This window comes from Acomys minous, assembly GCF_964271855.1.
Source record: "Acomys minous genome assembly, chromosome: 18".
In the NCBI taxonomy this organism is placed as follows: Eukaryota; Metazoa; Chordata; class Mammalia; order Rodentia; family Muridae; genus Acomys; species Acomys minous.
In genome coordinates, this window is record NC_140501.1 from 33,840,559 (window position 1) to 33,853,676 (window position 13,118).

The 13,118-nt window shown below is 38.6% G+C and overlaps 1 protein-coding gene across 2 annotated transcripts in view; it reads left to right on the top strand.

Moving 5' to 3' along the window:
* DIAPH3 (diaphanous related formin 3) overlaps positions 1-13,118 on the top strand; it is a 454,594-nt gene that overhangs the window by 11,132 nt on the left and 430,344 nt on the right. Inside the window, exon 2 of one of the 2 annotated variants that reach the window (XM_084767927.1) lies at positions 11,042-11,074. The exons of the other annotated variant lie outside the window; for it this stretch is intronic. Within the exon in view, the coding sequence (XP_084624053.1) occupies positions 11,042-11,074 (33 nt within the window). The remainder of the gene's footprint in view (positions 1-11,041; positions 11,075-13,118) is intronic. 2 annotated transcript variants of the gene reach the window in all.

Below are 13,118 nucleotides of genomic sequence, written 5' to 3' on the forward strand. Positions count from 1 at the left end.
AGGTACAGAATTATTGAGGAGAGAATAAACTGTTGATGCTTCAGTAATTTGGGGGAATGGTAACTAAAGAAGGGAGGTGTTGGTACTGCAGCAGTGCTGAACACCAGCTTGTGCTGGCTTCCTCAGATTCCTTGTGGCCAGGGGTTTGTATGTGAAGAAGTGAGAGAGACCTTCTTAGAAATATTGCTCATAGTTCCTAGGGCTCTTTGGAGTTCTGTTTATGTAGTTAAGTAAGTATTTTCCCCTTACCCTTTTTTTCTTTAAACAAGCTTGGCTGTTCCTTATGCCCTTTGGACTAATCCTACATTAAAAAGCCAGTTTTGTTTACAGAATTAGCTGAGTTTGTCCCAAAATTGCTTTTATTGGCTTTTAGTGTTTGGGGAGTATTTCTAATGTCTTTAGTAAATGACTCTGGAAGCAAAACCAAACAAGCAGTAAATGTCTCTGGCCAAACAAGCCGATTAAAAGAAGTAAATGATTATTTAAGCACAAGAACAGCCTCCCACCATGTAACGTACATAATATACTGATTTGATTTGACTATTATGTATTACTTAAGGTGATTATGTGTAAAGTGCTTTTTGAACATTCACACTTTGAAACCAGCTAGAAGAATAAAAGCTCTCGTTGTTAATTTGGACTAGGACCAAGCTTCTGCTGCCTTCACTGTGTGCTTTTGTCTGTATACTGACTTTCTGGCTACCCGATTCCAGCCATATTCCTTTTTAATGGTCCTGCTCTGGCCTCTCCTTACATCTGAAAAAGTTGTTCCCATATGCAGACAGGTAACTTTTTAGCTTACATGACACTTATCCTTATGTTCTTTATGTGTCATTTTCTCAGCGAGACTAACACTTACTCCCTGTGCCCATGTTTATTTTTTAAATCGTATGTGTCTACATGACTGTGTACATGGTGTGCAGGTGTTGTCAGGAGGCAGAAGTGTCAGATCCTCTAGAACTGGAATTAAAACTGGATGTTAGGTGCCATGTGGGTGCTGGGAATTGAACCCGTGCTATCTGGAAGAGCAAGCCAGTGCTCTTAACCATTGAGCCATCCTCCAGCCCCAGTTTCTCATTTAAAATTGCAGTGTGCAACCCCACCTACATTCTAGGCTCCTCTTATGGTCACCCATTACTTTTAATTTCACAGAATACTCATGACCTCTAACATCTGCAATTTTGCATGTATTTTAAAGATCTGTTTCTCTAGTAGAAAGTAAGTTCTCCTAGGGTAAACAGCAAAACCAAAAAACTTTATTTATTGTTGAATGCCTTGTCAGAATACATTGGTGTTTAAATATTCAAGAAATCTGTATCTGGACCTGTATTGCAAGCTTTAACTTCTCTATGGCAATACTTTTGACTCTGGTCTTACATAATTGCTATGATGTTTGTTAATTAACACATTTTTAAGAATAAATAGGAAGTAGGGACTCTTTTTATGTCATTGGATGTTTAGAAGACTTACCTCTCTATTCTGCATTTTCATTAATTTTTTATTTGTAGCACTTTGGTTATAAGGTCCTGGGGAGGGAATAAGTGCTCTTCATATTTGATGTAATGCATGCGTTGGCAGTTTGTTTATATTGCTTGATGAAAACAGTTTGTGTTATGAGACAAAGTCTTCAGGAATCTCATCTCCCACTTTTTATATTTCGGAATCATGTTCTCATTTACATTATTGCATTAACAGGCAGAGTAAGCATGTTGGTTACCTTAACTTACCCAAGACAGCATGATGTCGTTTACATTTACAATAAGGAAAAATGATAGATTTCTTTTGTATATACCATTAATAAGTGTCATAAAATAGAAAAATAAGCTAAGTCAATATATTATTGTTGCCACAGAAATTGAATTTGTGTCAAAAGGATTTGTGCTTGTGATGTAGTGATTCGTATATTTTTCTTGGAATTAAGTCTCTAGCAGGTGACAACATCAATAATTCACAGAACCAAGGAGCTTTTTGAGATTGGTTAATTTATATATGTGAATTAGAAAACAAATGAATAATGTGCTTAATATATCCTGAAACACTGGGAAATATGCATTAAAAACTCAGCCTATTAAAATCTGTGCCTACATTATTTATTAGACATATTTTAGATCTCCATTTATTTTTACTAAGGCATACATTTTTATTTCTAAAGAAAATACTCTATATTTTTGATTCAGTATGAAAGTATTATCTATAGTAACTTCGAGCTTTTCTTGTTGTAAAAATGTGGATGGCATGCAGCTGGGCTAATGTGTTAGATTATGAAAGCCATGCCTCAAATCCCACATCTTAGATATATAACATCAGCAGTGCTTCCTGTCTTTTTAAAAATTGGTGCCTCGTAAAGTCAGAATCATATTGCATATAATTTTAAATGTACCCCGCCCTATGCACTGCATTGTAAGCATTTTGCTGTGCTATAGCCACACAGGAGGGCTATTGAAGCAGAACATTGAGATCATGTCATGTGCCCCGTGACTCCCTATCTAACGACACCTAGGTGAACTGTGCTCGTTACACAGGTTCCCACAAGTTAAGTGATTATAGTAGGGCAGCTACCCCCACCTGCTATCATGTAATATGTTCGGAACTGTATGCAGATAATCTCATCAGTGACAAGAGTAGACTGGGGAAAATAATCTTGGTTCTTGAGATCAGCAGAACTGAAAAACACCTGTGATTAAGATGTTTCATTTAACCACAAGTGAGAAGGGACCCACCCACCAGTCTCACTCATCTCCTACACAAACTGCCCCTGAATCAGGTGTCCTACAAAATGGTCTCTAGGGAGGATAGTCTCTGCCATCTTCATGATGCAGTTCTTTCCCTAGCACTGCCCGCCTTGTGCTGTGTGGTCAGGAGAGCCGGGCTTTTGTGCGCTAACATGATGATTCGTTCTTTCCTTCTTTGGGAAATAATATGTTGATGCCAGTGTTAGCTCTCTAAAGTAGTATTGCGGTGACACACACTTGTGTGTAAACCTTTGATCTGGTCTGCTGCTTCTCAGTATAACTGTTAGAATTTGCAGGTTACAGAGAATGTGCATGGGCTTTGTTTTCCTCAGGCATTCACTCTTTTAGTCAATTTAATCAAATTTCCTTCAGGGGATGCTGGAACAGAAGCAAAATCTTTCTCTGGTATATGTGAACCAATACATGGTGCTGAGTTTGCTTCAAGGACATTCGCTCTGAATTCCTGATTTGGACCAGAGCCTAGGAAGCCAAAGCTTCACAGCCGGGGTAAGCTTCATGGTGTCTGGATGCTCTGGAACCAGCTCATTTTCCCTTAGAGCAGATCTCTGCTTTTCATCCTTCCCCAGATGGAAGCGCACTTGGAACTAGCGCTCTTAACCTAGAACTGAACCCATTTGTGAAGTGGTTCAGAGACCTGACAAGCTTTTCCCTGGATGCATCCGGGAAAGGTGGAAATGCTTTTGATCTGATAGTATAGATTTAAAGAACAAGAGCAGCTGAAGAGAAAAATCTTAAAATAGGTCTTAAAACTGCGTTACTAGAATTAGCTATTGTAGTTCAGTTAGCTGAATGAAGGAGTTCATTGAAGGAAGAAGAATAGAGTTATATGTGAATTTTTCAAAAAATAACTTGTTAGGTACCCAGGCACAGTGATGCATAATATTGGAAGGAGGTCTAAACAAAAGTTGTTTCTTGTGGCTTGGTTTTTCTGGAGATGTGGGCCTTCAAAGCAGGTGTGTGCTTTGATCATATTGAAAACACTACTGCCTTCTCCTAAGAATGCATCTTTTCTAGCCCCTTCTGGAGCCTGTTGGAAACTGCCTTCTTCTGAACGCTGATCTTTCCTTCTTTCCACGGAATTGAGACTCTGGACAAGGGAGACGTCGGCTCTCTATGTGGCAGAAGGAAAAGCCTGGTTAAGGGATGGTGTGATTGTCTTTCTGAGTCAGTCAGGATTACAGTGTGAATGAACCACTAAAAGAGGCTGTAGAGAAATCCCTACCATCTCCTTTCTGATTCTTCTCCATGCAAACTAAAAACATGCTCTAGAGCCACACAAAGGGCCAGTCAGCTTAACAATTTTTGTTCATGTTATAAAAGAGCCAGCCTTACTCTTATCCTAAGGGGTAGGAAAGCTGCAGTGTTGTTTTTGTACCCTTTGGAGATGTTAAATTCTGAGACCTTGCAGAATGATATTTTCACATCTGTTTTGTAGTTCTGTGATTGCTTGGGAGGTGACCCCGTAGGTGTGTTTAGTGACATGGTTAGAAGTAATATTTTATTTTCATACTTTTTATAATTGATGTTGACATTAAGATAAACACAGGCATGTGGATTAGAAATGTTATTAGGTTAAAGTCCACATTCCTATTACTAGTGTAAAGGAATAGTCTGGACTTCAAAACAAGTATGAACAGCTCTTTAACATGTCCTCTCCAAGCACAGATATGATTAGGGGAAGGCTGATCCTGGGTTCCCCCCTTCCCCACCCTAGGAATTACTTTGCTCGTTAATAAGCTGCCATTTCATATTTTGCGAACCAGGTTGTCTTGTGTCTGTTTTTCTTTTGTCTCTTTAGCTGAGCTGTCTCCAGAATGCTAGGATTGCAGGCATGTAGCACTATGCCCATCTCATGTTGTGATTTGCTATGACCCTCAATAATTTGTGTTCAATGCATTTTTAAAAAAAGGTTTACTTTCTTTTAAAAATATTGTGTGTGTGTGTGTGTGTGTGTGTGTGTGTGTGTGTGTGTGTGTAGGTGTAGCTGTGTATGCAGGTGCCCACAGAGTCCAATAGAGGGGGTCAGTTTCCTTGGCACTGAAGTTTATAGGTGGCTGTGCATAACCAGATTGGAGTATGCAAGAGCAGTATGTGCTCTTAGCTGTTGAGTTATCTCTCCAACCTTTCTTTCTTTCTTTCTTTCTTTCTTTCTTTCTTTCTTTCTTTCTTTCTTTCTTTCTTTCTTTCTTTTTTCCTTTTGAGACAAGGTTTCTCTGTGTAACAGCTCTGACTGTCCTGGAACTCATATTGTGGAATAGGCTGGCCTCAAACTCACAGAGATCTGCTTCTGCCTCCTGAGTGCTGGGATTAAAGTCATGCACCACCATGCCCGGCCATCTCTCCAACTTTTCTTTAATGTATTCTTATGGGACTCAATGTAATTTAGCAGTTGGATAAGCATTTGAAAGAATGTGAGTTGGTATTTCATCTTACACACCAGGCGTTGTTGAATTCTTTTAACTGGTTCCTGTTCTGTGCTGACGTCAGAGGCTGTATTAACTATTCTAGCTCCTTGTTTCTCACTTTTTTGAGCTGCTTTGTTTTTTTTTTCTTTCTATACCTTTCATGTGACTCATTTACAAGTCTTGTAATGCACATCTTAAGAAAAGTTGAAAGAGGCAGGCTGAGGCAATGTTGGACAGTCAGTGCTGCAGCAGTATGTCTTGTGTGGGTCTGAGCGAGCGTTAGCATTACCAGAGCACACACTGACCACTTGAGTTCCTACATGCTGCCTTAGACCTACTGACATAGGATTTTGGGAGACTGGGGCTTTGTATCTATTTTCTTAAAGGAGATGCTGTGATTTCCTGTGCATAGCGACAATATGAAAACCAGCTGATCTGGAAGGTCTAGTTTACGAACCTACCATGTACCTGAGTCAGGCTTCTTTGAAGGCATTCTTACAGATGCATCCTATTGGCGGTCCCTTCAGCAGCCCAGTTAAATGATGGAGAGCTAATGGATTGAATTGCATTGTGCAAATGTAAATATTATCATATTTGGCTTTATGTAAACAGTAAATTGATCCAGTTATGCTAGGTTGATGGCTCTCATGCTCTTAATGACATCAAAGGGTAGATTATTTGTTTTGGTGGCTCCATATTCTAACTATAAAGACTGTTAAGGTTTGGACTATAGCTTGGAATCTTTTTTTTTTTTTTTTGCACTTGCCTTGGTGGTCTGCATGGTGGCATCTTGTATATTTCATGTTTTCTGTCTTTGTCATTTTCTTGTAAATGCTGATGGGGGAGAAACTTTCTCTTCATTGCTCTTGATATTCACACATTTAGCAGTATGCTCTGAAAGTTCTAAATCTATCTTTTGACAGCATGCACCATCTTCAATAAAAGTTTTGATGCATTGCTTAAATGGAGTATAGAGACCTATGTTCTGTGTTTCTACTTTTTTCCCTCTCTCTTGGATCCTATGTTCTTTTGAAGAAAATCCTATAAAAGTCCCCTTTTTTCTCTTTTAATTCCGCAGTGACCCTCTTGACCATTTGTCCTAGGAACTGTCATTAGTAGAAAGCATTGTTACCTCTCTGTAAGTCATGGCCCTTACTTTTTACTGAGAAAATAAAGTAGCAAGTTGAACATAGGACCACAGCAGAAAGGGTGAGGTTTTGGCTTAGGAAAACTGTCTTAATGGGTTCTACTTACCATTTAGCCAATTACCATTGGTCCTGTGCACAGAACTGTGTGTATTTTGTATCAGCAATTTTATTCTGGTCCACTGCCATAAAGCATCAAGAATGTATCAGGTCACATAGCTGAAAGTCAAAAAGTCACATTAATGTCTACAAGTGTATATTAAGGTTTTATTTACTGTTTTATGGATAAATATAACCATAATAATTACTATAGTTTTTTAATGTTCTTAGCTACTAACATTTAATAATCCTTAGCTTTACCTTCTTGGAGTGGATGTAGCCAATGCTGTCCATGAGCTGATTGATGAATGCAGTTCTCACTTTCCCATGGAAGATGGTAAAGGCCTCTGTTAGTGGCTAGGATGCCAAGTGCTTCATTTAAAGGTGTCTTGGTTAACTAGCACTTCCACTCTCAGTATAATATATCTTTGCTATATAGTTTTACCCCTCCTAACAATTAAGGACATTCCCTTTTCATTTTGTATATTCTAAAGTAAGTCCAGAGTTCTCTGAGTTTTGTGCTAGTCATTCTCTCTTGCTCTCGGCAATTTAAAGTCGGTAGACATTTTATAGTGTATAATCCAAGTCCACAGGCCTCTAGACACTGGAAGCTTTATTATGATAAAGCTTGAATTGATTATTAACATTGAGGACTGGGAGATGTTTCATAGGGTAAAATGCTCCTCGTACAAGTTTGAGAACAGGACTTTGGATCCAGAGAATACATGGAAGCCAGCTGAGATACTGTGAGTCAGGGATTCCTGGTGCTTTGGTCTTGATATGTGACATGGAAGTCGGACAGACACAGGGGGATCTCCTGAGGCTCATGAGCAGGGTAGCTAGTTGTACTTAGTGGTGAGCAAGAGAGCCTGCCTCCTCATATAAGGAGGAAGGGAGAACCCACACCTGGGGCTGTCCTTTGACTACCAAATCTCAGTTGTGGCACACGTGTATAAATCTCTCTCTCTCTCTCTCTCTCTCTCTCTCTCTCTCTCTCTCTCTCTCTCTCTCTCTCTCTCTCTCTCCAGTCAAGCATCCCATAAAAGGTGCCACATGTTACAACTTTTGTGATTTCTAAGTACTGCTTTCTAAGTAATAATCAAGTTAATATTCAATTCAACTTGGGTTCTGATTTGCTTCTCACCCTTCATCCCTTGAGGTTTCTCTTTCTGTGTTTCCCACTCCTGTTTTTTGATTCTGTTCTGATTCTTTATGTTTTTCCTTTAGGGTTGAAGCACACCGAAGCAGACAGTGTTTAGGGGAAATTGCCAGTGGTTAGATCTGCTCAGAGTTTCACTGCTGTGGAGGCCAATAATTATGTTTGAGAAAGTCACATTTGGAAAGGAGGCATTTTTTTTTTTTTTTGACTTAATCATTTGGATACAGAAACAGGTTTCTAAGGTCAGGTTTCTTGCTGTCCCCTAGTCAGTAAATACCTCCAGGCTTGTCATCGGTCCTTGCCTTTGCCCCCATTCCAAACCCTCCTGGCTTGTCTTGCTGGTGCTGAGAATCGATAGGGAACTGTTTTCCTGAAGAGTAGGACTAATGAACCTGACCATGGTTGCTTACTTTTTTCCTTGGGCTCTGAGTTGCTTCCGATACTTTCATGCCTTGAGGTTTTTATGTGGCTCCTACCCTGTGAGTCCTCACGCTTCTCTCTGTGTAAAATAGTGTGTATTTAATAATGTGCTCATTCCGGGTTTATACAGACCTACATAATCTAGGAGGAATATCAAACTTTGAGTATTTATTTATTATTATTATTATTATTATTATTATTATTATTATTATTATTATTATTATTATTTTTAACTTTGAGTATTTAAATCACATTGGAAACCAGTACAATGAGGTAGTTTAAGAAGACAAAACAAACCCAGAACTATGAAAAAGATAGAAAAAGACACTTGATTTTTACATGTGACTGTCCCCTTAAGTGAAAGCAGTGCGTGCAACCCATTTGTATATTTAGTTGTTTTGGCAGTGGTGTCCATTCTGGCCTTGGACTTGTGTTCATCCTGCCTCAGTTTCTCAAGTGCTGGAATTGTAGTTGTGTGCTAACTCATTCAGCATGTCATTCTAATTTAAAAGGCTGTCCAGTTCGTGGCCTTTAAAGACATATACACCTGCTTTTCTTGGGTGTTTATATCTTTTGATTTTATGTCACGAGACACTCATTATGACTTCTACTTTGATTTTTTTTTTTTTATTACACCAAAACCCCCAAATCATGTAGTCTCCTGTAGCCCAGGCTGGCCTCAGCTTTGTTATGTACTCTAGGCTGGTCATGAACTCGTGATTCTTCAGCCTCCGCCTCCCAAGTGTTTGGATTACAGGTATCACCATCATGTTAATTATCTATACCTCTTCTACAGGTTCATAGGTCACAACTTTTTATTTCTCTCAAAATTGCCCATTTTCATTGTTTGCTCTTAAAAACCCTATCATTTTATGGTATTTTCCTGAAATAATGCTTGTTGGTCTTTGGTATCGGGCAAGTAGGTGGTATAGTGTGCTAAATAGGATTTCTGCGTTATACTTGCTTCCTTGACTTTGCTTTTTAAGAGTTAGATCACATGACGTATGTCTCTCATGTGTCACAGGTGCTTGAAATGATCCCTTTCAGAAGCCAGCTGATTGTAATTAGGGTGATACCTCCTATTGTAGAATAGCAAGTAGGTGTACTTAGCCAAAGTCAATGTGCATAAACATGTTCTTTTGGGAGGTGCACATATAGCACGTTGGTTTTACACCTGCTTTGAGAACTGTGTAGTTTTGGCAGTTAATGGTAACATCTGTCTCTGGGATGACACTGGTTGTAAGCCTTTTAGAATTATTAAAAATAGAATTATTAAAAATCATTTTTGTAAGTTTATTATTTTTAACATATACATTTATATTATTACAAATAAGTAAAATAAACTACATTCAGCAGAAGGAACCATTAGACAATCAGGAATTATATAAATGTTACATTCATAATGATTTGGCTATTTGTATTTGACAAGCTTGAAGTAAACATCTTTCCTGTCTTGTTGGGTCTAAGTTGCTGAATGAAGATCAGTATCTATCATCTCATCTCTATTAACTTAAAACATCTATCTTGACCTAAAAACATCTTAACCCCTAATTGTAAGACTAAGCTATCAGGTATTCAACCCCATCACAGACTTGAGAAGGAATAAAACTTAAATATCTGAGTGAACCGGAAGTACAGGTTAACAGCTTCAAAAATTAAAAAATGACTGAGACAGTTTACTACCTGAACAGTCACCCAATACTCTCTATAACATTGGAGCATCATCTTTGGCCTTCTAGCCCAATATATCTATCAGACATATTTATGAGGCAGGAACTATTGAGGACTTCTTTACCCTATCTTGGCAGAGTTTAGCCATTGACTCTGCCTGCATCTAAGCTCGCCTGTCTTTTTTATAGATCAAGATTTTAAACAGAAGTACGTATTCAGTATTATTACTTCTTATTCTTAGGTCAAAGTAAGCTGTTCTAGTTAAGCAGGTAGTTGAGTCCGAAACTTAGTGGAGTAGCCAATCATGGTCATTAACATGGCCACCTTTTCTTGGTATACACAGTTTATTTCTGGTTCTTTCAGGTACTCCCTCACTCCTTCATTAGGAAGGGACATGTTGGTGCAAGCAGAGAATGTGGAATACTATTTACATGGACAGATTTTTAGCTGAGATCCTCATTATGGGAAAGTTATGAACATAAAGTTTTTCTAGTAGATCAAAATGAGTACAAATTTTCTTCTCTTCAATAACTGTCAAATTTAACTACGTACCACTTACATGTGAGATGACAATTGTTAGCACATCTTCCTTTATAACCATAAATGAATAGATCTGGTTTTTTGTTAAAAAATGTTTGACCCTTTCTGTCTTTGAAAGCACTCATGCTCCAGTGAATAAGGAAGGAGAATTGGAAATTGAGTGCAGCTACCTGAATACAAATTGTTGCCCTGCCCTTGATTACTAAAACAGATATTTTTCTTCCTAAATACTTTTTTCTTTTGAACTATGATTTGTAGGAAACTAATTTATTCATTTCCTAAAGTGGCCTTGTTTGTCTAGTAAGGAAATCAGCAAAAGAGGTCTCAAATAAGCTACAGTGAAATTGACAAGTGTCCACAGTCACCACTGGTGATAAATCAAAGTGTTGTTAACGATGCAGATAATCATTCCAGTACACTCTCCACTGTTACTAGAGTTACTTAAGTTCATTGAACCAGCAAAGTACTTCATTATCTGTTATGCCGCATACTAATGGTAAATTTAAAGTTAGTATTTTATAATACACAAAAATTTTTGAAAGTCATTTAAAATCTTTTTTATCATTATTCTGTAAGTCTAGATATTGAATGGGAGAATATATTTATTGTATTCCAGTTAGGTTTCTAGTTTGTGAGGTTCATAAAACCAAGAAATTTTAGTAAATATTTAAAAGTATTGCTTACAGGTAACTTTTGTTCATCTTCTAGAGAAATAGATTAAAACGATATATAATACACTTTTATTGCACTGTCAAGAATTTTAATTACCTCAAGTGAGCAATATAGAATGTACTCATTAATAAAAAAGCTGTTATAAATTACTGACTGACTTCTTTTTTACATTTGTAGCATTTAAATATCAGGACACTGACAGATGATATGGTAAGGTTATCTTCAACTTTCCCTTTGCTGTGTATTTTATCTAATCATGTACTGTCCTCGCCATGCTATATTAACACCTTTGAAAATGCCAGAAGCATCACGTGATAGAAATGTGTGCCTACTGCTAAAATAAGAGCTAGAACTGGTAAAATACATTAAGTTGTTGCTTGTATGCTGCGAAAAGGAATAGTCAATATGTTAATATAAAATTTTGTTTAATTACGAATTGTTAGTCAACTTTGAATCATTCAAATTAGCTCTCCTTCTTTGAGGATGAATTGCATACTTCAAAAAGAGGTAGGAAAAGCTGCTGAAGACACGGTGGCTCGTTAGGAAATGTAGTTGCTAATTAAGGTAAGCCTGGTTAAGACGCCATGCATGCATTGAGAAATTCTGTTTGCAAATGAGAACCAGGCACACCTTGCTTTACTTCCCTGTTTGTAATAGGGTTTCTTCCAATAACCGATGCCTTAGCTTTGTATTAGAGTAGTTCTTAAGAAATACACTTTTGATATACAAATACACAAGTTTCCTTGTCTTTTTTTATTTAACTTTTTAAAAATTATAATTTACTCAGATTACATCCCTATTGCTATCCCCTCACTCAAGTTACCTTGTCTTAATGGTAAAGGAATTATAACAGTACAAGATACAAATAACAAAAATATCAAGAATCTGTGAGCACATGTGCATGCGCGTGCACAAACACACACACGCACACGCACACGCACAGGCACGCACGCGCACACACACACACACACACCCTTTCCCCCCATATCACATCTGGCCTGCGTGTAGAACTCTGGCACACACACACACACACACACACATACACACACACACCCTTTCCCCCCATATCACACCCCTCCTCTCAGTCCTGCCTCCCCACCCCTAATGTTTTAAGGACGTTTATGAGATTTGTGTTGGGCTGCATTTAGACTCTCCTTAGGTGTGGCCATCTGTAGGCTGCAGTTTGGACATGATACATCCTTCTTTTCATTTTAGATCATCTTCTGCATATTTTTGAGGTTTATTTAGACTTTAGACACAGTCTGCTTTTTCTTCAGATGCTGTCCTTTCATTACATGGCTTTCCTTGCACACTCCAAAGCCACAGTCTTTAGTTTAGAAACAGTCATGGAATGGCTTTAATACGCCATTTTAGAAAACATCCTTGCTGTCCTCAATGTTAATGGGTGGAGTCTTCCCCAGTGAAAGTTTTCTCAGTTCTTTCTCCTTTCTGCTCCCATTCCTTGTTCTACTTCTGTCCTTATGCCTGGCTTTGGCAAGATCAACGTACTTGGTACCTAAGGGCATCTGTGACATGGCACTATTTCTTGCTCTAACCAGTTTAAATCTTTGGAAGGCAGAGACAGTGAGACAATTTGTGTGTCATACTTTTTTAGAGCACCTGACACGTTATCTTGAATGGTTATTTGTTTTTTTGACAGAGTCTCACTTGGTAGCCTAGGCTGGCCTGGAGGTCCATGATCCCAAATTCAAAGCAAGCCTACCTGCCTTTGTGTCCTGAGGACTGATGATATTCCAGGGCTAAGCTACCATGGCCTGGCTCTGTAGCCAGTGTACGTTTTCGCTGATGTCGAGGACCTGCCCCAGTTGTTCTGAGCATCTGCCTGGTTGGTCACCATTGTCTTGATCCTCCTTTCATCTTGGCTGTGCACATGGCTGTCTCCCAAATGTCTAGCTGATGGATTCTCCTGGACATCCTCACTGCGGCCTCTCCTGGCCACTCTTCTGATCTTGTGCATTGTCTTGTCTTCCTTCCAAGCAGGCCAGGTTGTTAATCCAGAGAATGATCACCTGGCATTCTGATTTGAGCATCTAGCTCCACTCATTGTCTTTGAGGAGGCAAGTGAGCGGGACTGTCGTGAACTGAAGAGTACATTCTTTCTTCTGCACTAGTGATGGATTCAGGGAAAGAGCAGTGCACTGACGTCATGAGAGCCTTGTTGACAGCCAGAGCTTCCCTCCTACGTTGCTCGGTGGCCTCAATAAGCCAAGCATTTGCTTGATCACTTGTTTGT